Source organism: Bufo gargarizans, chromosome 9 (genome assembly GCF_014858855.1).
Source record: "Bufo gargarizans isolate SCDJY-AF-19 chromosome 9, ASM1485885v1, whole genome shotgun sequence".
Classification (NCBI taxonomy): domain Eukaryota; kingdom Metazoa; phylum Chordata; class Amphibia; order Anura; family Bufonidae; genus Bufo; species Bufo gargarizans.
In genome coordinates, this window is record NC_058088.1 from 146,106,219 (window position 1) to 146,133,137 (window position 26,919).

Below are 26,919 nucleotides of genomic sequence, written 5' to 3' on the forward strand. Positions count from 1 at the left end.
ATAGCAGCCAGAGAGTTGAGGCAGCAATGAAAACTATGTTTTCTGTGTGTAAGGTTTTATCAAAAACCTGGTTGAAGGGCCTGGCTGCTTGGAGCAGGAAGTGTTGGGTGGGTCCTTACTCCAATTAGCCACTTCGGGTATTTGTGTCAACTGTGGCTAATCACCTGAGAAGCTGGGTGTGCTATAAAAGGGCAGACAGCACACTAGCTGATGGCTCTCTGCTCATGGGAAGCTCTGATGTGAGTAAATAGCAACTGTGTTTTGTTTATGGTGCTGGGTACAAGGCTCATAGTAACATAATTTATGAGGCCGAAAAAAGACATCTATCCATCTAGTTCAGCCTGTTGTCCTGCAAGTTGATCCAGAGGAAGGCAAAAAAAAACTGTGAGGTAGAAGCCAATTTTCTTCATTCTAGGGGAAAAAAATTCCAGAGAAGAGGAGAATAGACTGCTACAGAGGGATATAGGTAGATTGGAGGCTTGGACAGAGAAGTAGCAGATGAGGTTTAACACTGACAAATGTAAGATTATACACATGGGAAGATAAAATATAGGTCACCAATACATACTAAATGGTAAAACACTGGGTAACACTGACATGGAAAACAACTTAGGAATTTTAGTGGACATCAAACTAAGCTGCAGAAACCATGGTCCGGCAGTTGCGGCAAAGGCCAATAAGATAATGGGTTGCATCAAAAAGGGCATAGATGTCCATGATGAGAACATAGTCCTGCCACTTTACAAATCACTAGTCAGACCACACATGGAGTACTGAGTACAGTTCTGGGCTCCTGTGAACAAGGCAGACATAGCAGAGCTGGAGAGAGTTCTTCACCTGCCACTTTTCTGCCCAAGCCGCCAATCTATCCAGTTCCATCTGTAGCAGTATACTATCTAATCTTTCGTTTGTTTGATATCCAGCGGACCTGTTGCAGGGCCCCAGAAATATTGCACCCGCATATGGACTAACTGTGCTGCTGTTTCTTCTATTTAGTATATGTATGTGTATATATATATATATATATATATATATACACACTCACCTAAATAATTATTAGGAACACCATACTAATACAGTGTTGGACCCCCTTTTGCTTTCAGAACAGCCTTAATTCTACGTGGCATTGATTCAACAAGGTGCTGATAGCATTCTTTAGAAATGTTGGCCCATATTGATAGGATAGCATCTTGCAGTTGATGGAGATTTGAGGGATGCACATCCAGGGCACGAAGCTCCCGTTCCACCACATCCCAAAGATGCTCTATTGGGTTGAGATCTGGTGACAGTGGGGGCCATTTTAGTACAGTGAACTCATTGTCATGTTCAAGAAACCAATTTGAAATTATTTGAGCGTTGTGACATGGTGCATTATCCTTCTGGAAGTAGCCATCAGAGGATAGGTACATGGTGGTCAGGAAAGGAATGGACATGGTCAGAAACAATGCTCAGGTAGCCAGTGGCATTTCAATGATGGCCAATTGGCACTAATGGGCCTAAAGTGTGCCCAGAAAACATCCCCCACACCATAACACCATCAACACCAGCCTGCACAGTGGTAACAAGGCATGATGGATACATGTTCTCATTCTGTTTACACCAAATTCGGACTCTACCATTTGAATGTCTCAACAGAAATCAAGACAAGGCAACATTTTTCCAGTCTTCAACAGTCTAATTTTGGTGAGCTCGTGCAAATTGTAGCCTCTTTATCCTATTTGTAGTGGAGATGAGTGGTACCCGGTGAGGTCTTCTGCTGTTGTAGCCCATCCGCCTCAAGGTTGTGCGTGTTGTGGCTTCACAAATGCTTTGCTGCATACCTCGGTTGTAACGAGTGGTTATTTCAGTCAACGTTGCTCTTCTATCAGCTTGAATCAGTCGGCCCATTCTCCTCTGACCTCTAGCATCAACAAGGCATTTTTGCCCACAGGACTGCTGCATACTGGATGTTTTTCCCTTTTCACACCATTCTTTGTAAACCTTAGAAATGGTTGTGCGTGAAAATCCCAGTAACTGAGGAGATTGTGAAATACTCAGAATGGCCCGTCTAGCACCAACAACCATGCCACGCTCAAAATTGCTTAAATCACCTTTCTTTCCCATTCTGACATTCAGTTTGGAGTTCAGGAGATTGTCTTGACCAGGACCACAACCCTACATGCATTGAAGCAACTGCCATGTGATTGGTTGACAATAAAATTGCATTAATGAGAAATAGAACAGGTGTTCCTAATAATTCTTTAGGTGAGTGTATATATATATGCAGTACAGACCAAAAGTTTGGACACACCTTCTCATTCAAAGAGTTTTCTTTATTTTCATGACTATGAAAATTGTAGATTCACACTGAAGGCATCAAAACTATGAATTAACACATGTGGATGTCATGGAACCATGAACCAGACGTACAACAAGAGATAAGTGGAAAATAAGAAGGTTTTATTGAAGAGCAAGCCGTAAGCAAAGTCCGAACGGATGGCTAAACCAAAGCCGGGTCTTGCGGAGACAGAGGTCAGGAACCAGAAGGGTAGTCAGACGAAGCCAGGAACAGGAACCAACGGGGTAGTCAGACGAAGCCGGAATCAGGAACCAACGGGGTAGTCAGACGAAGCCGGAATCAGGAACCAACGGGGTAGTCAGACGAGGCCAGGATCAGGAACCAGAAGCAGCAGCAGTCTTGGAAGCATGTGAACACAGGAGGACCAAGCAAGGAACTGAAGCCACAGACCTCCTATATATATGAGCTGGGCATCCAGCTCCTCCCAGTGGGAAGGAGGAGCCGCAGGGTGGGAGGCTACAAGAAAACCCAGAAACCAAGATGGCCGCCAGCACATGTCAAACGAAGGGAACAGCAAGGAGGTAAGACCATGACAGTACCTCCCCCTCAAGGGCCCCTCCTCCGCGGAGTAAGGAACGGTTTCTGAGGGAAGCGTGCGTGGAAGGCTCGGAGCAAGACAGGAGCATGGACATCTGCGGAGGGAACCCAGGAACGCTCCTCTGGACCATAACCACGCCAATGGACCAAAAACTGCACCCGGCCGCGGACCAGGCGTGAGTCCAGGATATTGCTCACCTCATACTCCTCACGATTGCCCACTTGGACCGGACGAGGCCGAGGAATCGAGGAAGTGAAACGATTACACACCAGTGGCTTCAACAGGGAGACATGGAACACGTTGGAGATCCGCATGCCAGGAGGAAGCGCAAGGGCATAGGCTACCGGGTTTACCCTGCGAAGCACTCGGAAGGGACCAACAAAGCGAGGTGCCAGCTTGGGAGTGGGCACTCGAAGGTTGAGGTTGCGGGTGGACAACCATACGCGGTCTCCGACCTGGTAGGAAGGAGCGGGCGCTCGTCTGCGATCAGCCTGGAGTTTCTGGCGCTGCGCAGAGACCTCAAGGGACCTCTGGATCTGTACCCAAGAAGCACGTAGGACGGAAAGGTGATCCTCCACAGCCGGAATATCCTGGGAAGAGAATACCTCCGGTAACACGGCAGGTTGGAACCCATAATTGGCCATGAAGGGAGACGTCCCAGAGGAAGAGTTCACCGCCGTGTTCCTGGCAAACTCAGCCCAGGGCAGGAGGTCAACCCAATTGTCTTGGTGATCGGAGACATAGCAACGAAGGAATTGCTCCAAGGCCTGATTGGATCGTTCTGCGGCCCCATTGGACTGAGGGTGGTAGGCCGAGGAGAAAGAGAGATGAATCCCCAACTGGGAGCAAAAGGCGCGCCAGAACCTGGACACAAACTGACTCCCCGATCCGACACAATCTCCTTGGGCAAACCGTGCAACCGGAAGACCTCCCTGGCAAAAATCGAGGCCAACTCTTGTGCAGAGGGTAACTTCTTGAGAGGAACACAGTGGCACATTTTGGAAAACCGATCCACAATCATGAGAATGACCGTATGGCCTCGGGATGCAGGGAGGTCCACAATGAAATCCATCCCCAGGTGTGACCATGGACGCTCCCCGGTGGCTATGGGTTGCAAAAGGCCCAACGGAAGGTGCCGAGGGGACTTACTCTGGGCACAAACGGAGCATGCCGCTACATATGCGGCGATGTCGGAACGTAGAGAAGGCCACCAGAACAGACGTGAAACAGCCCAGGACAGCTGATTCTTTCCAGGGTGCCCCGCGGCCTTGGAGTTATGGTAGGTTCGCAACAACCGAGTGCACAACTCCTCAGGCACAAAACATCTGCCGTTGGGTCTCCCAGAGGGAGCACCAGATTGAGCCGCCAAAATCTGCTCACCCAGAGGAGAAGTCAGGCTGGTGCGAATAGCGGCCAGGATCTGATTCGGGGGTATGACCGTAGTCGGAATCGACTCCTCCCCGGACAGCTCGGAGTACTGCCGTGATAAGGCATCCGCTCTGATGTTCTTGGAGCCGGGTAGGTAGGAGACCACGTAATTAAAACGTGACAAGAACAGAGCCCATCTGGCCTGACGTGGTGTCAATCTCTTGGCCTCAGAGAGGTAGGTCAGATTCTTGTGGTCCGTCAGGATGAGAACCGGAACCACCGAGCCCTCGAGCAAGTGCCTCCATTCTTTAAGGGCCTGCACGATGGCCAATAACTCCCTGTCACCAATCTGATAGTTGCACTCCGCGGAAGACAGTTTCCGGGAGTAAAACCCACAAGGAAGCAGAGGACCCTCTGGTGTTCTACGCTGAGACAGGAGGGCGCCTACTCCCGTCTCAGACGCGTCCACCTCGAGGACAAAAGGCAACCCAGGGTTGGGATGCGACAGAATCGGAGCCGACACAAAGGCGGACTTTAGAGCCTCAAAAGCTCGGATGGCCTCGAGCGGCCAGACCTGAGGATTACTGCCCTTCCTGGTCAGATCCGTGAGAGGCTTGGCTAGCATGGAAAAGTCCCTGATGAACTTCCGATAATAATTGGCGAAGCCCAAAAAGCGCTGCAGGGCACGAAGCCCACTGGGCTGGGGCCACTGTAAGACAGCCGAAACCTTCTCAGGATCCATGGAGAACCCCTCAGCGGAAATGATGTAACCTAAGAAGGTTACCTGGGATCGGTGAAATTCGCATTTCTCAAGCTTACCGAACAGCTTGTTCTCTCGTAAGCGTTGCAACACTCGTCTGACATCCAGAATGTGGGCCTCCATGGATGCAGAATATACCAAGATGTCATCCAAATAGACCACCACACACTGCTGCAACAGGTCACGGAAAACATCGTTGATGAATTCCTGGAAGACTGCGGGCGCATTGCACAACCCAAAGGGCATAACCAAGGATTCATAATGACCGGTCCTGGTGTTAAACGCGGTCTTCCACTCATCGCCCGCCTTGATCCTTACCAGGTTATATGCCGCCCTCAGGTCGAGTTTGGTAAAGACCGTGGCCCCTTTGAGGCGATCGAACAGCTCGGAAATCAAGGGTATCGGGTAAGCGTTCTTGATCGTGATGCGATTGAGACCCCTGTAATCGATGCAAGGCCTCAACTCGCCGCCCTTCTTTTTCACAAAGAAAAATCCAGCCCCTGCCGGGGACGAGGATTTGCGAATGTGTCCGCGTGAAAGCGCCTCCCTCACGTACTCCTCCATGGCCTCATTCTCCGCTACCGACAGTGGATAGACTTTGCCACGAGGAGGAACGGCACCGGATTGTAACTCTATGGCACAATCGTATGGGCGGTGCGGAGGTAGGGCAACCGCGCGCACCTTATCGAATACATCCCGGTACTCTTCGTATTCAGGAGGCAACAGAGAGTCCGAGGAAGTACACAGCAACTTGACAGGCCCATGGATGCAACTAGCCCCACACTGCGGTGACCACGAGAGGATCTCGACCGATCTCCAATCGAAAGTCGGATTATGCTTCTGGAGCCAGGGGTACCCCAAGACCACCGAGTAGTGTGGAGACGAAATAACCTGGAGACAGACCGACTCTCTGTGAACGGCACCAATGGCTATCCCCACTGGAAGGGTCTCATGAGTCACGTGTGGCGGCAGAAGGGGTCTGCCGTCTATCGCCTCAAGAGCCAGTGGGGAACCTCGAGGCTGCAGAGGAATGGAATTGGCGGCAACGAACACTCTATCAATGAACAAACCACCAGCACCAGAGTCCACCAACGCCTGGGTCGTCACCGAGCCCCCGACCCAGGAGAGGACAACCGTGATCAGTGGTTTGTCAACACGGGAAACCGGGGACGAGGAGACTCCACCCAAGATCTGCCCCCGACAGGACCTCAGGTGCGAGCGTTCTCCCGGACGGTTCGGACATGCCAACCGAAAATGCCCACCGAGACCACAGTACATGCATCGGCCCTCGCGTCTCCGGAGTACCCTCTCCCCCTCAGACAGGCGAGCAAACCCCCGCTGCATGGGTTCACCCCCAGACAAGTCATCCCCAGGAGGCGTGGGAGGAGAGGGAGGCACGGGTGGGACAGCAAACGTAGGCGCCAATCTGTTAGGAGACCTCCGCAGGCTCTCCTTAAAGGAAGGTCTCTCCCTGAGTCTGGTGTCAATCAAAATCAGGAAAGAAATAAGAGACTCGAGCTCCACTGGTAGGTCCTTAGCTGCAACCTCATCCTTCAAGGCATCCGAGAGACCATGAGAGAAAGCAGCGACCAGAGCCTCATTATTCCAGCCCACCTCTACTGCCAGGGTACGAAACTCAATGGCGTATTCAGCTACGGATCGTGAACCCTGTCTGATGGACATAAGGAGCTTCGCAGCAGAGGCAGCACGAGCCGGCACATCGAATACCTTCCGAAGAGAAGCAACAAAACCGGAAAACTCGGCAACCACCGGATTGTTGTTCTCCCATAAAGGGCTGGCCCAGGCCAAGGCCTTGTCCGAGAGCAGCGAGATCAAGAAGCCCACCCTTGATCTCTCAGTAGGAAAGGCATGTGGCAGCAACTCGAAGTAAATGCCCACCTGGTTAAGGAAACCTCGGCACTGAGTTGGCTCTCCCCCAAAGCGCTGTGGAAGGGGGGCAGAACCGGTCATACCCTGAAACACCACAGGCGCAGCAACAGGTGTCAGGGTAGACTCTGGCGCAACAACCGGAGCGGCAGTAGGAGCGGGCCCAGGAGCGACAACCGACCCATCGGCAACGGAAGCTAAATGAGCCGTGCGTTCAAGCAGGGTTTGCAACGCCACAGCGAACCGACCCAACAGGTGATCCTGCTGATCAAGTCTGGCAACCAGCGTAGGTAGCGAGGGTGGCCCTGTACCGTCAGAATTCATGGCTTGGTCCTAATGTCATGGAACCATGAACCAGACGTACAACAAGAGATAAGTGGAAAATAAGAAGGTTTTATTGAAGAGCAAGCCGTAAGCAAAGTCCGAACGGATGGCTAAACCAAAGCCGGGTCTTGCGGAGACAGAGGTCAGGAACCAGAAGGGTAGTCAGACGAAGCCAGGAACAGGAACCAACGGGGTAGTCAGACGAAGCCGGAATCAGGAACCAACGGGGTAGTCAGACGAAGCCGGAATCAGGAACCAACGGGGTAGTCAGACGAGGCCAGGATCAGGAACCAGAAGCAGCAGCAGTCTTGGAAGCATGTGAACACAGGAGGACCAAGCAAGGAACTGAAGCCACAGACCTCCTATATATATGAGCTGGGCATCCAGCTCCTCCCAGTGGGAAGGAGGAGCCGCAGGGTGGGAGGCTACAAGAAAACCCAGAAACCAAGATGGCCGCCAGCACATGTCAAACGAAGGGAACAGCAAGGAGGTAAGACCATGACAGTGGATTTATATACATAACAAAAAAGTGGGAAACAACTGAAAATATGTCATATTCTAGGTTCTTCAAAGTAGCCACCTTTTGCTTTGATTACTGCTTTGCACACTCTTGGCATTCTCTTGATGAGCTTCAAGAGGTAGTCACCTGAAATGGGCTTCCAACAGTCTTAAAGGAGTTCCCAGAGATGCTTAGCACTTGTTGGCCCTTTTGCCTTCACTCTGCGGTCCAGCTCACCCCAAACCATCTCGATTGGGTTCAGGTCCGGTGACCGTGGAGGCCAGGTCATCTGGCTCAGCACCCCATCACTCTCCTTCATGAATAAATAGCCCTTACACAGCCTGGAGGTGTGTTTGGGGTCATTGTCCTGTTGAAAAATAAATGATGGTCCAACTAAACGCAAACCGGATGGAATAGCATGCCGCTGCAAGATGCTGTGGTAGCCATGCTGGTTCAGTATGCCTTCAATTTTGAATAAATCCCCAACAGTGTCACCAGCAAAGCACCCCCACACCATCACACCTCCTCCTCCATGCTTTACGGTGGGAACCAGGCATGTAGAGTCTATCCGTTCACATTTTCTGCATCGCACAAAGACACGGTGGTGGGAACCAAAGATCTCAAATATGGACTCATCAGACCAAAGCACAGATTTCCACTGGTCTAATGTCCATTCCTTGTGTTCTTTAGCCCAAACAAGTCTCTTCTGCTTGTTGCCTGTCCTTAGCAGTGGTTTCCTAGCAGATATTCTACCATGAAGGCCTGATTCACACAGTCTCCTCTTAACAGTTGTTCTATAGATGTGTCTGCTGCTAGAACTCTGTGTGACATTGACCTGGTCTCTAATCTGAGCTGCTGTTAACCTGGGATTTCTGAGGCTGGTGACTCGGATGAACTTATCCTCCGCAGCAGAGGTGACTCTTGGTCTTCATTTCCTGGGGCGGTCCGCATGTGAGCCAGTTTCTTTGTAGCGCTTGATGGTTTTTGTGACTGCACTTGGGGACACTTTCAAAGTTTTCCCAATTTTTCAGACTGACTGACCTTCATTTCTTAAAGTAATGATGACCACTCGTTTTTCTTTACTTAGCTGCTTTTTTCTTGCCATAATACAAATTCTAACAGTCTATTCAGTAGGACTATCAGCTGTGTATCCACCTGACTTCTCCACAACGCAACTGATGGTCCCAACCCCATTTATAAGGCAAGAAATCCCACTTATTAAACCTGACAGGGCACACCTGTGAAGTGAAAACCATTTCAGGTGACTACCTCTTAAAGCTCATCAAGAGAATGCCAAGAGTGTGCAAAGCAGTAATCAAAGCAAAAGGTGGCTACTTTGAAGAACCTAGAATATGACATATTTTCAGTTGTTTCATACTTTTGTGTGATGTATATAATTCCACATGTGTTAATTCATAGTTTTGATGCCTTCAGTGTGAATCTACAATTTTCATGAAAATAAAGAAAACTCTTTGAATGAGAAGGTGTGTCCAAACCTTTGGTCTGTACTGTATATATGATATATTGTGGTAGTGGACCTGCCAGAGTGGCATATAGGGGTCTATAAAATGGTATATCTCACCCAAAGGAAGCTGGGTGAGAGCAAGAAAGTCTGGGAAAATATGGTTTTCCCTCTGTTTTCATCAGCTAGGCTGTAAGGTATAATTAGTAGCCAGCTGAGATGCTCAGTGAAACTTGGGCTGGGCTCTCTTAGCAGGGCTCCCAGTCTGGGCACCTAGGCCTTAGGGAGCCAGGACCCAGGACCCTTTAATTCTTTCTGTTGTAATGCTACCATTGGCTGATGCTTTGTACCAGCCAATCGCAGTGCTGGCAGGGGACACCAAACCATGGTGTCCCCCGCCTAACCTAGGGGGTGACTGGTGTTGTTTGTTTCAGAATGAATCACCCCACCTGAAACCTCCTGCAGCTCCATGACAGATTTTACCATGCCTCAGAGCTACAGTGGGGAGGTAAAAACTCATAGGTCCCTCAACCATCTAATCCCAGTCACCATGGGATTAGATGTGACTGTTTTTTTGTTCCTCCATACTATTATGGCAGAGGTCAGAAAGTCACTTCACGCTGCTCTGTAATAGTATGGTTGAAGTCTGGTTAATAAATTTAAATACATACAATATAAGCCAAGAATATATATAGGTGTTGGAATATTAGTGGTGTTTCTGGGATATATATATATATATATATATATATATATATACAATTTATAGGTATTGATAATATACATAAAGCATTATAGCGGAACAAGTGGGGTGGCACTGCGAATCAAATAATGATATGGTATCAGGACATATACAGTAAAAAAGAAAAAAAAATACTTTTATCCTTCTAATTATTTGTGTTTATGGTCCACTGCTTCTTATTGCTTCTTAATCCAAGTCCTGACTATCAGTATAAACTGACCGCGATGGTAGGAAAGTTCATACACAGGAATATGGAGCCCTAACACACCCTGTAGGGCCCTGGTGTAGTGACAGGACTTGACACAACCTATTCCTCCACCAGAAAGATGAACAGGAGTCTCCCTCAATCCTAGATACAAAAGAAAGGGAAATACAACAAACAAAATATAAATAGGGAATGACACTTAACTTCACGTGGAGTAAAGGCAGCGCCAGAAGCTTAATCGAGAACCAACAACCAGCTAGCTCAGAGTCCAGAAACGGAAGCTATAAACCGCACCCCCAAAAGAGGTAAGCAGTAATAAATAGGGGAAGTTAAATGACCAAACCAACAACACCTGCCAGAGGTGTGGTCATTACCAAAATAACACAGACACAAATTATTCACAAGGAACCATTTAGATTAACCCACGTGTTGCCAGTAAGTGACACTTATGGTTGGAAAAAATACTTGTAGTTTGCTAAATAGAATTAAAAAACAATATTCAGATCCACAGGTTAGCCTCACAATTTATATGGGCTGGGTCCAGAGCCAGGAGTTATGCCAGTTTATCTCGGCCCAAATCTATGGGAGGAGCAGGCTTGCCCAATTTTAGTTCTTACTATAGAGCGGCGGTAGCAAACTGTGTCCTAGACCTTTTCCACAATCGGGAAAATAAATTATGGGTAGAGATGCTTCACGAACTAGACCCTTCACTAGCGACCGGTATTTTCTGGTTACCACAAACACGTCAGAGACAATTACTAGATCCCAAAAAGCCTGCCCATCTTTATATGCTCGCTATATCCTGGGGTAAGTTTGTGTCCAAACTCAAATTGGTCACAGCCTACGGCCCTTTAACGGTCCTTAACAGTTGTCCTAATCTGCCAGTGGCTAGAGGGTGCCTACCGCCCTTCCAGGCCACATCCTCACCCTCGATTAGGGTACGAGACCTTATTGGTGACTATGGTGTACGCCCTGTGGCTGACCTATCGCACATACTGCCAAGATCCCCAGGTTAATGGTTTCTCTACTTCCAGCTCCGCAACTTCCTCCACTCTCCGGCCCCCGGATCGCAGTTATCGGCCCACTTGACTGACTTTGAGAAGACCTGCCTAGTGGACTCTTGTCCCGGGCATGCTATCTCTCTTGTATATGGCTTGTTGGGCACTGGGGAAATTGGGGATGGACCACTCAAGGCAATTGAATACTTCACTGTCTGATGATCAATGGAACAGAGCACTCCTGTTCACGCATAAGTCCTTTGTGTCTTGTCGACTACAGGAACTTAACTATAAGATACTTATGAGATGGTATAGAACTCCAGTGAAGGTCCACCGATTTTATCCATCGGTCCCTGATATGTGCTGGCGATGTAACTCAGCAGGGGGCATCATGCTTCATATATGGTGGGAGTGCCCAGGAGTTTCTTCTATATGGTCAGACGTTTTTGCCCTATACAATGCTTTATACCATTCTAGTGTTACACCCTCATCATTGATTACCCTACTGTCCATCTATCCGGGACGCCCCCAACAGATAAAAAGAGGAGCGCTTAGAATCTTTATACAGGGCATGAGGCAAATTATCCCCTGCAGATGGAGATCCACGGACAGCTTGCAGAGAATAACCTGGATTTCAGCCATTGACACCCTTGTTCGTATGGAGGAACTCGGGTCAGAATCCCATAATTGGTTGCATATTTTCTCACGCTCTTGGGAGCCATTGTTCCAATTCCGGAACTCACCCCGTTTTGCAAACTGGTTAGCTACTGGTAGTATTGAGGCCCCTAGCTCCTGAATTGTGATACTTAGGTTACTTGGTGGTATGGAACATCTTTAGCTTCCTCATCTACTGTTCTCGGGCATGTCGTCGCCCCCCCCCCCCCCCTCCCGGCTCTCCCTGTATTGTTCCCTTGTCTGTCCGTCCGTCCCTTTTTGGTCTCTGTGAGTTTGTTTCCCCGATTTAATACAGAGGTAAATTGCATTGCATAATAGCATTACACTGCTTGTACACTATGCATGTTTCTTTGGAATGTATATGCCTCTCCTATTTTATTTCATTCCGGATTGATACAAACATGCGTATCACTGTCTAATAAAAATTGATTAAACCATAAAAAACAATATTCACACTTGTTAGAATGTGTCATTTCAAAAGAAATTTTGAAGGCCTACATCCTAGAAGTATAAACTACTTAATTTCCTTTATTAGGAATAACATTGTCACATAACATTCTACTTATTCAGGTAATACTATTATTCTAATAGTGTTTTTAATACATTGTTTTTCTGTGTTGTATTCTTTTATTAGGATATGTTGAAAATGAAGGATACTCCCCCTCTCCTGCTCATACCTAATGTACTAAAAGTGTTCTTGGAGAATGGACAAATCAAATCATTCACCTTTGATGGAAGGACCACAGTAAAGGCAAGCGATTCTAGAATTCTAGCAAGTGTACAAACATTATCTTTCCTAAATACAATATATGAAATTAAGAACTCACACTATAAAAGAACACAATGTGGGAGAGTTATCAACACTGGTGCATAGAAAAACTGGCTTAGTTGTCCATAGCAACCAATTAGATTGATCCTTTGATTTTCAAAAGGAACTCTGAAAAATGAAAGGTTGAATTCAGTTGGTTACTATTCCTTTACATCAGTTTTTTTTATTTATTATAAATCTCCCTCATTGTATGTGTTTAATTCTATTTCTTTCTTTTACAGGATGTTATGGTCACCCTTCAGGATCGTCTTTCCCTTTGTCACCGTGATCATTTTTCTCTTGTTCTTGAGTATACTGCATCAGATCAAAACCAGAAATATTTATTACTTCAAGACAAGCAACCACTAGCTCATGTGAGAATGGAAGCAGATTGAATTTATAATAATTAAAAAAGAAGGTTATCGGGAAAATGTGAGCAAATGTATAGCTGAGTAAACATTTGGGTATATTTGAAGAGTTTTATTAATACTGTGACAAAGTATAGTGCAAACAAGTGTGTTTATGTTTTTACACTTTGTTCAAGCCCTGGCTGAACATGATGTGCTGCCATCTGACAAAGTCAAGAGCTCCAAGTAAGCTATAAAACATTGTAAAGCACTGATGTAGAACATGCTACAGGGGCTATGTGTGACCTGCAATCCTTTATTTGTAATCCTCAGCATGATAAAGTGATAATGCACACCTAATCGGTTTTCTAATCAATTTTCCCAGCGAAAGTCCTTTCACGCCAGACATGTAGTATTAAATGGCTATGTAACACACAGATGGCTTAAATGGGTTGTTTCACTTCAGCAAATAGCATTTATTGTGTAGAGGGAGTTAATACAAGCCACTTAATAATGTATTGTTATTATCTATATTGCTTCCTTTGCTGGCTGGATTAATTTCTCCATCACACTATACACTGCAGTTCAGCAGTGGTGGTCATGCTTGCACACTATAGGAAAAAGCATTGGCCTTTCTGGTGGCCGGGACCGTGGGAGTACACATAGGCCGGCAGTTTTTCCTGTAGTTTGCAAGCATGGCCACCGCTGCTGGATTTTACTATATAAATGCTATTTGATGAAGTGAGACAACCCCTTTTTGGCAAAGCCAGTAATAGGGCATATGGATAGGCTTGTTTTATGGGACAACCCCGTAAATGCTATATGCATGTTAAAATTATCATTTTTTATTTCTTCAGTGCACCTTAATAAAGTAAATCTGTAAACAGTGTTTTTAAAATGAGTTAGAGGATCATTTGAAGCTTCAACTACAACTAAGGCTACTTTCACACTAGCGTTCGGGTTTCCGTTCGTGAGCTCCGTTTGAAGGAGCTCACGAGCGGACCCGAACGCAGCCGTCCAGCCCTGATGCAGTCTGAATGGAGGCGGATCCGCTCAGACTGCATCAGTCTGGTGGCGTTCAGCCTCCGCTCCGCTCGCCTCCGCACGGACAGGCGGACAGCTGAACGCTGCTTGCAGCGTTCGGGTGTCCGCCTGGCCGTTCGGAGGCGTGCGGATCCGTGCGGATCCGTCCAGACTTTCAATGTAAGTCAATGGGGACGGATCCGTTTGAAGATGCCACAATGTGGCTCAATCTTCAAGCGGATCCGTCCCCCATTGACTTTACATTGAAAGTCTGGACGGATCCGTACTAGGCTATTTTCACACTTAGCTTTTTTTTGCTAAAATAATGCAGACGGATCCGTACTGAACGGAGCCTCCGTCTGCATTATTATGATCGGATCCGTTCAGAACGGATCCGATCGAACGCTAGCCGAACGCTAGTGTGAAAGTAGCCTAAGTAGAGTAAAGCAAACGGAAAAAGCAAATGTGGGAACTTGCAAAGTGTGTTATCTAAAAGGGTGTTTTGTGTCAAGGAGAATCGGATGTGCAGGGAGCAGATTATAGAGCAGAAGTAGCTGAGTGGATTGATATACAGGTTTGTAGAAAAACATTCAGTAAAATGTGTAATTTATACATATAAATATTTCTTCTTTCTGAGGTCAATAGCTGGGGCATATTATTAGTTACTGGCATCTATCTTCGTGTGCCCACCTATGTGTCATTCAACTATTTAACTCCCCCCCAAAAAACTATTATTTAAATGTGTGAAATAAAGTTTTACTTAGGCTTTGTTTACACATAACTGAGCCTAACAGAACCTAAGGACCTCATAGACTATAAGGACCCCATAGACTATAATGCATGCACAACTATAATGCATGCACAAATGCAGGAGTTTCCTGCGTGCACAATTTTTGTCTCTGCTCCAAAAATAATCTTCTGAGCGGAAACCTAACGGACCCCATTATAGTCTATGGGGTTCTGTTTGGCTCAGTTATGTGCCGAATCCCTCCTTTTGGTTCTCCTGCTCCTAAACGGAGCAGGAAAACGAAAAGGCTGAACGGTGATGAGATCAAAGCCTTAACCACCTCCCGTCCGCACGTTGACTATAAACGTCCGAGAGGTGGTTCTCTATTTCTGAATAAACGTTCAAGAACGTCCATTCAGAAACTGCAGCTGCACATTAATCGTGCAGCTGCTGATCGGGTTTCCCGCTGTGAGTGACAGCAGGGCAACCCAGAGAGAAGGGAGGGACAGTGCCCAGGTGTCCCTGCCTTCTGGATCGCTGCATACACAGCGCTCACCAATCGCTGTGTATGCGGAGCAGGAAGTGCTATGCTCTTCCTGTTCCGGCAGGACCTGAGAGCGCAGGAGCTGTGTGAGGTCTTTCACAGACTTCGATCAGCAAGGCAATGAGGCTGTACAGCACTGTATTGCGCTGTAAGCCTTTCTGGGGGGAGTGTATTTCTCCTGTAACTGGGGCTACTATGTCAGCCCCAGTTAAAGGAAAAATCAACAGTGAAAAAATTATAATAAAGTGAAGTAAATGTCCCCCAGAGGTCTTGTATGACCTTATGGGGGACGAAAAGTGTAAAATAAAAATAAAAAAGTGTTAAAAATATAAAATAAAAAAAAGGTTTCACATGTAAAAAAAATTCCCTAAGTAAGGAATTAAAAAAAAAAATGTTAAAAATAGAAAAAATAAAATAAAATTGGCATATTTAGTATTGCTGCATCCGTGACGGTCGGCTCTATAAATATATCACATAATTGATCCAGTCCGATAAACACAAAAAAAATATATATATATAAATAACTGTCAAAAAAAGCCATTTTTATTACCTTACATCACAAAAAGTACAACACCAAGTGATCAAAAAGGCGTATGTCCCACAAAATGGTACCAATAAAACCGTCACCTCATCCCGCAAAAAATGAGCCCCTACATAAGAAAGTCTCTAAAAAAAAAAAAACTATACAGAACATGGACACATTAAAACATACTTTTTTTGTTTCAAAATTGCTATTGTGTAAAACTTAAATAAGAAAAAGTATACATATGAGGTATCGCCACGTCCGTAACAATCTGCTCTATAAAAATGTCACTTGACCGAACCCCTCAGGTCAGGGCAGTCAGGTGCCAGCCGCAAGGTGAGTCAGGGGTCACCACCTTTCCCTCTCCCTTGGGCAGGGCTTTCCCTTTTCCCTCCCTGTGCGTGACGCCGGTCATTACATGTCCTTGGCCTGGCTTATTCATTTGAGAGGGAAGTTGTCGTCACCAGACAAAACTTTCTCCCCAACAAATAATAGCAGAGAGACTCGAGTGCCCACTTAATGGCCAGGTACTCTCTCTCCATTATACTATACCTGGTCTCTGCTGGGGTAAGCTTCCGGCTGAGGAAGACAATGGGATGCTCCTCCCCGTTGACCTCCTGAGACAGTACAGTACCAAGACCCACCTCGGAGGCATCGGTCTATACTATAAACTCCCTTCTGAGAGAAAGCCTTTTCCGCCTGCTCATTCCAGTGGATTGTCACTGACTTGCGTCCCTTCAAAAGGCCTGTCAATGTGCGGCCATTGTGGCAAAGTGGGGGACAAACCTCATATAGTATCCCACCATTCCCAGGAACAACTTTACTTGCCAAGTAGTGACAGGTCGGGGCCAATTTCCGAATTGCCTCAATTTTGTTCACCTGAGGTTTGATAACTTCGCGCCCAATTACATACCCCATGTACTTGGTCTCTTCTAACCCTATTGTGCACTTTTTTCGGTTAGCGGTCAAACAAGCATTCCTAAGGGAGTCCACCACAGCCTGTAATTTAGGTAGGTCTCTTTCCCAGTCAGTGCGGTGCATAACGATATTGTCCGAGGCGTACTGACGATGTGGATGGAGTACAATGTCCATTAGCCTTTGAAACGTGGCAGGAGCGCCATGTAGACAAAAGGGTAATACCTTGTACTGATACAGCCCCTCTGGTGTGATGAAAGCTGTTTTTTGCTTGGCAGCCTCCATCAAGGGTACCAGTACCCTTTGTTGAGGTCTAACACAGAAAAATACCAGGCTTGACCTAATTTCTCAATAAGCTTATCCACTCGGGGCATGGGATATGCGTCAAACTTGGAAACCTCATTAAGTTTGTGGCAGAATCGTAATGTCCTGTCTGGCTTGGGTATTAAGACTATCGGACTGGCCCATTCACTTTTTGACTTCTCGATGACACCTAGCTGTAACATCAGCTGCACTTCTTCCGAGATGGCTTGTCGCAGTGACTCACGTACCCTGTATGGATTCAACCAGACTCTGGCCTGAGGCTATGGTGACAGTGTCATGCCGGATGATAGAAGTGCATCCAAGGAAGTCCCTGGCCTCCTGAGTCTGTTTAGGGGAAAGGTTGTCAGCAATCTTTAATGTGGCAACTGCTTCCCTCGTATCAGACCGCGGGACTGGAAACTCTACCCCCAGAAAACCCAGCCAGGGGCTATTGTCCATACTGGTCTCCCTATCTTTCCACGGTTTCAACAAGTTTACATGGTACACCTGCTCTGGCTTTCTCCGCCCGGGCTGGTGTACCTTGTAGGTTACCTCCCAAACTTATTTGAGCACTTAGTAGGGACCCTGCCACCTAGCCAGGAACTTACTGTCCACCATCGGCACTAGAACCAAAACTCGATCTCCCTGGTTAGAATTCCGAACCCGAGCCTGGCAATTATAGACCCTACTCTGGGCTCGCTGAGATGCCTCCATATGTCCCCTAACCAGCTGCACCACTGTCTCCATCTCCTTTTGCATTTGAGTGACATACTCAATCACACTTTTATGCGGTGTGGGTTGTTGTTCCCACGCCTCTTTGCGCCACCCATGCGGATGTCGGCCATACAGCAGTTCGAAGGGCGAGAACCCCGTAGGGGCCTGGGGCACCTCTCGCACTACGAACATGAGATAGGGCAGTAGCAGATCGCAATCCCTTCCATCTTTTTACACCACCCGCTTTAACATGTTTTTCAAAGTTTGATTAAACCTTTCTACCAGGCCGTTCGTTTGCGGGTGAAATATGGACATCCGCAACTGTTTCATCTGTAGTAGTTTACTGAGTTCCCTCGTGACTTTTAACATAAAAGGGGTCCCCTGGTCGGTCAGAATTTCTTTAGGTAGGCCCACTCAGGAAAACATCTCCACTAACTCTTTGGCTATGAGTTTTGCCTAGGTATGTCACAGCGGCACTGCCTTCGGCTATCGAGTGGCATAGTCCAGGACTACCAAGATGTGTTTGTGCCCTCTAGCGGACTTTGGTACTGGGCCTATGAAATCCATAGCAATCCGCTCGAATGGAACCTCAATAATCGGTAGATGGACCAGGGGACTACAGAAATGTGGATGTGGGCTGGTTATCTGGCAGGTTGTGCAAGACTTGCAATACTCTTCCACCTCTCTGAACACACTGGGCCAGTAGAACCGCTGTAGAATCCGGTCCTGCGTTTTCTGCTGGCCCAGGTGTCCCCCAAGAACATGTTGATGGACTAATTGCAACACAAGCTTGTGATATGCCCAGGGCACCACCAACTATTTAATATGCTCACCCCGTAGTTGATTTACCGGATACAGCAGGCATCCTCAAACTGAAGCCCTCCAGCTGTTGTAAAACTACAACTCCCACAATGCCCTGCTGTAGGCCGATACCTGTAGGCTGTCCGGGCATGCTGGGAGTTGTAGTTTTGCAACAGCTGGAGGGCCGCAGTTTGAGGATGCCTGGGATACAGCATCTCCTGTTGAACCACAAAACGGGGGAACATGGACTCGGTCCCCGATTGTTGCAGCTCACCCTCAACTACTACCACATTTTCCTAGGCTCGAGATAGAGTCAGGTCCTGGTGCTGTGCAGTACCAAAATTATCTCTGGAGACGTTGAGGTCTGCCAACTCCGAACCTGGAGGCAAGTCCTCCATGTCTCCCACCATCACACTTAGCGGGGTTGTCTCCTCCTCTTCCACCAAAGTGGCATTCACCCCTACCGCTGGCCCTTCGGTCTCAGGTTCCCAGGGTTATGGTCTCCCCCCTGAGCCAGGCTACTCTGCTAGGGTTATCCCTGTCTCATGTGTATTGGTGACTCTCACCTCAGGCACGGAATATGTTGATTTAGTTTAGTTTATTTAGTTCAGTCTATCTGTGTAATCCAGTATGTTGTGAGTACCGAACAGGAACCGGAAGTGACATCCACTTCTGGTCCCTTCCCACCATTCTTCCTAAGTGAGAGACCATTTAAAGCCACAGGTACCATGTATGTCTATGTCTTTTATGCTTTTATGCATATTGTTTGCCTTTGTAGAGCCTTTGTAGACCCCCGAAACGCCTTGAGCCTTGTGAAGTGAGTTAACTAATACGCATTTGCACATTTATTTCAAATATTAATTTTAATATTGGTTTTAACAGGATGATTATTTATACGAACAATTTTACCCGTATATCCAGTAATAACTGATTATTTAGAACCGGGTCTGAGTATTCAGATAGAGAAAGTGGCCAAAGCCCTTCCAGATTATGTTCCTCTCTGATTATAGAGATCCTCACATTCATTTTATGTCTATTCTTGCATCTCTATCATTTACCTTTACTTATAGACCTTACATTTTAATTGATGTTCACTGTATACTCACAGATCTATAATACCACTTTGACCAGAGTATAATCTGTTGATTGGTGCCCATATGGTGGTTAGGTCCTCTTTTTTTTTTGTCATGATGATATGTTTCTGCCTGATGCATATCTAACCAAATAAGGCAGCCTCCCACTATTCTCTGAAAACCACTTTCTTGTTTCCTAATTTCCCCCAATTTGTCCCCCTGTCGGAGCCCGGTAGTTACTCTCTAAACCCCCTATTGGTCTCTTTCAAGAAAATTTTGTGACTAACACTCTCTTTTTTGGGGACTATGTCCCCTCTCTTTTCCTCTCGCCTCAGTGACTGGAAACCGTTGAAGTCTCTCCCAATTATTAGTTCATATTATAATATTGTGGCGACGGTCACCTCATGAGTCCACCTGCCGACCACCATTCACAGAGAGAACAGGGCTGTGGGATAGTCCTTTAAGTCTCCATGAATGTACAACACACCGACTATTTTCCGCAGGCATACTTGGCGGGTCGCACCAGGGCAGCTCTTACCAGGGACACTAGGCTCCCTGAATCCAGCAGTGCCACTGCCAGAGTGTCCCCCACTTCCAGGGGGTACCTCCCAGGCGGGTTTTTCCTGGGGTGGAGATTTCCGAGGTTTGACGGGCCCCCTTCCAAAAGAACCCCCTGTCGTTTTCTGGTAAACTCGTAGCGCTCCACCAGGTCAACCATCTCTTAGGCATTACCAGGCGACACCTGGCCAATCCAATGCTGGAGAGGGTATGGCAAAGCCCTCCAGAACACATCAACCAACAGACGGTCCAGCATAGCAGTGGGAGTCAATACGTCAGGCTGCAGCCATTTTTGCAACCAGTGTAACAGGTCATAATAATTTGGTCTGGCGGGTTCAGCCGGGTTAAATTCCCACTGATGCACCCACAGGCCTGGACCAATACATTCACCCCCAGTCTTGCCAGGATCTCACCTTTTACGGTCGGGTAGTCGTCCGCTTGATCATCGGGTCGATTAAACAACACTTGTTGGGCTTCAAACGCCAAGAATGGAGGGACGACCTCAGCCCACTGGTCTCCGGGTAACCTCATGGTCACCTTTTCAAACACCGCCAGATAGGTCTTGAAGTCATCTGAGGGGGTCATCTTAGGGATCGCCGCACAGACAGCTTTCAGGGCATCGTGGATGCTCTGGGACGCTCCCGACGCTTGCAACGCCATCGCATGTTGTAATAGCAGCTCATTAGTTTTCTGCTGCTGCTTGTTAACCTCCTGCTGCTGCAAGTTAGCCTCCACAAGGGCTTTCATGACCGCCTCCATTTTGTCTGGGGACACGAGTTGTAACCTTTCCGGCTAAATATAGGACATACACTCGTGCCCAGGAAAAACAAAAAAACTTTTCGGCCTTCAGGCCTGCCTCACTGCGTTTGCCCACATCTGACACCAATTGTGGGGATTTGCTCTGGTAGGCAGGTTAGCGGATGCAGTATAGAAGCAATCACAAAGTCTTTAACTACAATAGTTCAATATATAAAGGAGGAATAGCACGCACAGACAAACAACAGCAACAGGTACATTTCTGTATAACTGTATTGATGCTATATATGCACGTCTTTTGCCTCTGTTGAAGGTGTTGTAGAGAGTGTGGGATAGCGTAGCGCGGAACCTATTCTTTGATATTAGCCCTCATGCTTCTTTGTAGCAGCCGCAATACTGCTATGATACCACTACTGAACAAGTGGGGGGGGGGAGACTCGGCAGTCTATAAAGGCAGCGTAGGGAATAGCCACCACCCTATGTCTCTTGGACCAACAGGCTTCAATTGCCTCTCCTGAACACTTCCAGTATTATCTGTTGGGGAATGACTCTCTGAAAGACAAGGTCTGAGCATGTTATGGTGTAATCTTGGAGTCGGCCTATCATAATCTTACATTTGGACATCCAATACTGGGCCTTCTGGATACAATTGCCGTTTCACAATGTATGGCTACTGTTCCCAGAGGTCATCCAATTTATCTGTGGGCAATTTAGCATGAACCAATACTCTGTCACCTGGCGACAAAGGTGTAGTTTGCAAAGGCTGATGACCACTAGGGGCTTGCTGTTGCAACTAGAGATGAGATTTTTTTTTATAAATTTGATTCGCCGGTTTGCCAAATTTTTCGGGAAAAATTTGGTGCGATTTGAATATATTTGTGCCAAATTAATTTCAAAAACTGTTATTTCCTGGCTGCTGAGAGCCTTTATAGTGGTGTAGAACACTGTGCCTTGCAGTAACACGCATAGGGAGTCTGCTTTGGTAGTAAAATAATACTGTGAGTCCGTATGACATGCAGATGACAGGCATTGCTCTTAGAATCACTGCACACTTCACTTATTTGTTGATGTTAGCACCAAGAGGAAGTGCACTCATTTTATACCGTCGCCAGCTGATTCCACATAGATGTCTACAGAACCTGTTCTATTAAACAAGTAGAGCCCCCCGGACAGAGTGGAGAGGGTGTCAGCAGTAAGTTTGTGTTGACGTCACTGATTAATTTGCCCTCCCTCTGATCCATCAGAACAATAACCCACAAAAAACTGATCCTGTCTGTGGAGCATACTCCTTCACTCAGTCAGCATTTGCTCAATAATCCATCAGTATTGCTAATGCCCAAAATAAAACAGGAGTGGATCCAAAACAGAGATGACACGTGAATGGAATATTTAAATGTCTTCTGTATTTTGTACACACTTCTGCTTCTGGCTACCAGATCATAAGCCAATTCTGGATCCATTGTGTATCTCATTTTTCCTTCCTTCTGACAGATGAGAAGGAGGGTCAAATAAATGATTATGTCAGCCAGGCCGAAAGGCAAAATAGTGGCCTAGTCATAATTGGGGAGGGTGGAAACAGCATGAGAAGTCCACAGAGTGGACCTATGACAGAGTCTGGAGTTGGCAGCAGCATGAGGAGGCCACAGAATGGCACAAAGACAAAGTGTTGAGGTGTCAGCAGTATGAGGAGGCCACCGAGTTGCACACTGACAGAGTCTGGAGTTGGCAGCAGTATGAGGAGGCCACTGAGTGGCACAATGACCGAGTCTGGAGTTGGTAGCAATATGGGGAGGCCACTAAGTGGTACAATGACCAAGTCTGGAGTGGGCAGGAATATGAGGAGGTCACCGAGTGACACAATGACAGAGTCTGGAGTTGGCAGCAGCATCAGGAGTCCAGCGAGTGGCACACTGACAGAGTCTGGAGTTGACAGCAGTATGAGGAGGCCACTGAGTGGCACAATTACCGAGTCTGGAGGTGGCGGCAGCAAGAGGAAACCACAGAGTGATCCGATGACAAAGTGTGGAGGTGGCGGCAGCAGCATCAGGAAGAGGCCGCAGAGTGGCACAGTGACAGAGTCTGAAGGTAGCAGTACTATGAGGAGGCCAACGAGTGGCACAATGACTAAGTGTGGAGGTGGCGGCAGCAGCATCATCAGGAGACTACCACAGAGTAGCAAGTTGACATAGTGTGGAGATGGCAGTAGAAGCATTTCAGTAAAAGACCGGGCTCGAGTTTGGCGATTTAATGGCGCTTTTTAAAAGGCTGCAAGGCAGCCAAGTAACAAGCATTTAACTTGTGTGCCCTTAGAAGCCATCACAGCCATGCCTACTAATGAAATGGCTGTGATTGTACCAGTGCAGCATGTGACCCAGCCTCTATATAAGCTGGAGTCACGTAGCGCCGCACGTCACTCAGCTCTTACTAGTGTAGGAGTAGGATGCTGCTGCTGTGAGGGAGAGAATAGGAAAGAATCTGATTTCAGAACTTGTTGTTAACCTTGTTGTTGTTTTGTACCCTGCCCTGAGCCCAGTGACACAAAAAAATAAGTTTTATCCGTTTGTTAGTTAGGTGGGCGTCAGCGACCATTTTGTGCAACAGCAGTGCACCAGCACAGCCTATGTGCCAGGGACAATTTTATCCTGTTCTTTTAGTTCAGTGGGCAACATATACCCATTTTTTAAGTGCACCTGCGCTGCATATGTGCCAGGGGAAGGGAAAATATTATACGTAATCCATCTGTGAGTTTAGGGACCCAGGGGGTGACATATTAAAAAAAAATTCTGTAAAATACCCCAGTGCTGCATATGTGAGTGTAATCAATTCAGTAAATCCATCTGTTAGATTCTGGGAGGACAAATTAATATTAATTTATATTTTGCTAAAAGTACATTTGTGCCCTGCACTGCATTTGTGATAGTGAAAGAAAATCAGTTAAATCCATCTGTTTAGTTGTGGGTGAAAAAATCTTATTTTTTTCCCCATTAAGTGCCATTGCGGCCTGCACTGCAAATCTATCTATTTCACTGTTAGTGAAAAAATCTTATTTTTTCCCTATAAAAGTACCTTTGTGGCCTGCGCTGCATTTCTGACAGTCCAATAAAACCGTTAAATACTGTTGTTATATTGTTGGTTAAAAGAAAATCACCGTTTTTGTGCTAAATAGTACATTTATGGCCTGCATTGCATTTCTGACAGTCCAATAAAACTGTTAAATACTGCTGTTATATTGCTGTTTGAAAAAAGCACACATTGTGCGCTAGATACTACATTTGCAGCCTGCACTGCATTTCTGACAATCCAATAAAACTGTTAAACACTGCTGTTATATTGTCGGTTAAAAGAAAATCACCCTTTTTGTGCTAAATAGTACATTTGCGGCCTGCGCTGAATTTCTGATAGTCCACTAAAACCTTTAAATACTGCTGTTACATTGTTGGTTGAAAAAACACACTTTTTGGCCATAATGGCCTGCACTGCAAATCTGATAGTGAAATAAAATCAGTAAATCCATCTATTTCACTGTGGGTAAAAAAAATCATATTTTCTTTTTCCATAAAGTATATTTGCAGCCTGCGCTGCATATCTGACAGCCAGGCAAATAAATACAGTAAATCTGTAGGATTGTGGGGCGACATTTCCACGGTTATCAGACCAGTCATTCACAAGTGGCTCGGAGGGTCGGTTCCTGCACCAACATAGGCCAGGTACACAATTGTCCAGCCAGGGCACATGTGCAATACTTCATTTTTACACCCAAGACACAGAAAGACAATTTAATACTTAATCCGTCTGTTAGTTAGGTGGGCGACAAACCAATTTTTGTCTGGCTCATATGTAGGTGCAAGTACACATGCACCTGTATATGAGCCAGGGACAATAATTGTTCTGGGGTTGACATATTTGCATTGTTGGCCGTTTTATACCCCTGCTGTACATAGCAGACAGGGAAATAATTTTAAAAAATTTGTGTATTTCATTGGTGGGTGACATTAACCCATTTTTGCAGTTGAAAAACCCCTGCACTGCATGGGTGACAGGGACCGACATTTCTAAAAATTTGTCTGTTCCGTTGGTCGGTGACAGTAACCCATTTTTGCCATTGAAAAAACCCTGCTCTGCATTGCTGACAGGGAACTAAATTTTGTAAAACGTCTGTTACTTCGGTGGGTCACCGCAAAAAATGATGAGAGCATCAAATGAAGGACGTGTCCCTGGTTGTGGTGCTGCTGGTGTTGGTGGAGCTCCTGTTGCAGGGAGAGGACGTGGTCAATCTGTGCCAGCTACACGCCCAAATTAAACACCTTCTTCAGGTGTGCGTAGGCGACAGAGCCTTTGGCGTTATATAGTAGGCCCAAATGCCGCTCTACGAATGGTGAGGCCAGAACAAGTACAGGCAATAGTAGATTGGGTGGCTGACAGTGCCTTCAGTTCCTCCACATTGTTTCCCACCCAGTCCCCTGCTGAAAGAGTTGGCACCTGCAGCCCATGGCCATCATTCTTTCACCTCACCCCCTTGAAAATCAGCTAAGCAGTCTGAGCCCCAAGTCATGCAGCAGTCTCTTCTTCTTTTTGATGACTCTGCTAGCAGGATTTCCCAGGGCCATCTACCTAGCCCTGCTCTAGAAGTGGAAGAGTGCACCGATGGCCAACCACTTATGTTTCAGGATGAGTACATGGGAGGACCACCGCAGCACGTCTCGGATGATGATGAAACACAGGTGCCAACTGCTGGGGCTTTCTGCAGTGTGCAGACCGACAAGGAGGGCAGGGGTGAAGACTGGGTGAAAGATGATGGGGAGGACGATGAGGTCCTCGACCCCACATTGAATCAAGGTCATGCGAGTGACCTGTGTAGTTCGGAGGAAGAGGCGGTGGTTGCACAGAGCCACCAGCACAGCAAAAGAGGAAGCAGGGTGCAAAAGCAGAGCGACCGTCCCCTAGACAATACGCCTGCTACTGCCCACTGCACCAAGGGACCGAGCACATCAAAGCCAGCTCCAAGGAGTTCCCTAGTGTGGCAGTTCTTCAAGCAATGTGCTGACGACAAGACATGAGTGGTTTGCACGCTGTGCAATCAGAGCCTGAAGCGAGGCACAAACATTCTCAACGTGAGCACAACCTGCATGACCAGGCATCTAAGTGCAAATAACGAGTTGCAGTGGGGTATGTCACGAATGTACCTGTAGGCAGACGAATACCGCATGTGACAAGGGGTGGTTAACTTCTGGCTAACCCTTTATAGATACAATTCGGTATACTGCCACAACGTGTTTTAACGGCACATGAACCGACTACCGGTCAATCGCAATCGTTCAGCCAAGCAGCAATCAAAATGACCTTTATCACACAAAATGGTAACGTTACTCTCTTCAGAGACAGGATTCGTTAATTCCTTTGCTTAGAACACGGAAGACTTAGCAAATAAGATTTTTCAATCTTTTAATAAAAGGTGAAAGGAAAAACAGTGCATATATACATTTACAGAAAAATGACTATTCTAGATAATAATAATTCAAGGTAATAGTAATTCACGACAGTTCAAATAAAAGGGATAATGGATGACAAGTATACTTAAGTACCTCTGTTTCAGTCCTTGAAGCCATTGTGCAATCCGATTGGTATAATATCAGTGGACTCTGAGCACTGATATTCAGAATGCGATACAAATCCAGGTGTTAAGGCAAGGCAGGGTTGCCATGCAATGCCCTGACAGCATCTAATAACAGTTCTAAAACAAGAGGTGCCAGCAGTTCTGCCCATCAATGGTACGAATGTGTGGGCAGGGCCGAGGAGGTGTCAGCAAGGATTATTACCCAGCTAAGGTCAACCCAGAATGTCCTTATTCTGGCTGAGCCCACAGTTCTATGGAACCACTAAATACAGCTGACATTCACGTATTAATGACCCTTATGATTTTACGAGTCTAACAATACCAAACTTGACTCTTCTGGGGCTTGTGGTTCTCCAGGACGGCTTAAAGCTGGCTTAAAGCTGGCTCAGTCAGCCTTCCAAGGGCACAAGAACATACTGT

General features: G+C 46.7%; 1 protein-coding gene across 1 annotated transcript in view; it reads left to right on the forward strand.

Moving 5' to 3' along the window:
- FRMPD3 (FERM and PDZ domain containing 3) overlaps nt 1–26,919 on the forward strand; it is a 553,251-nt gene that overhangs the window by 114,256 nt on the left and 412,076 nt on the right. The window contains exons 5-6 of the mRNA XM_044268648.1: nt 12,428–12,544; nt 12,844–12,975. Coding sequence (XP_044124583.1) covers nt 12,428–12,544; nt 12,844–12,975 — 249 coding nt within the window. The remainder of the gene's footprint in view (nt 1–12,427; nt 12,545–12,843; nt 12,976–26,919) is intronic.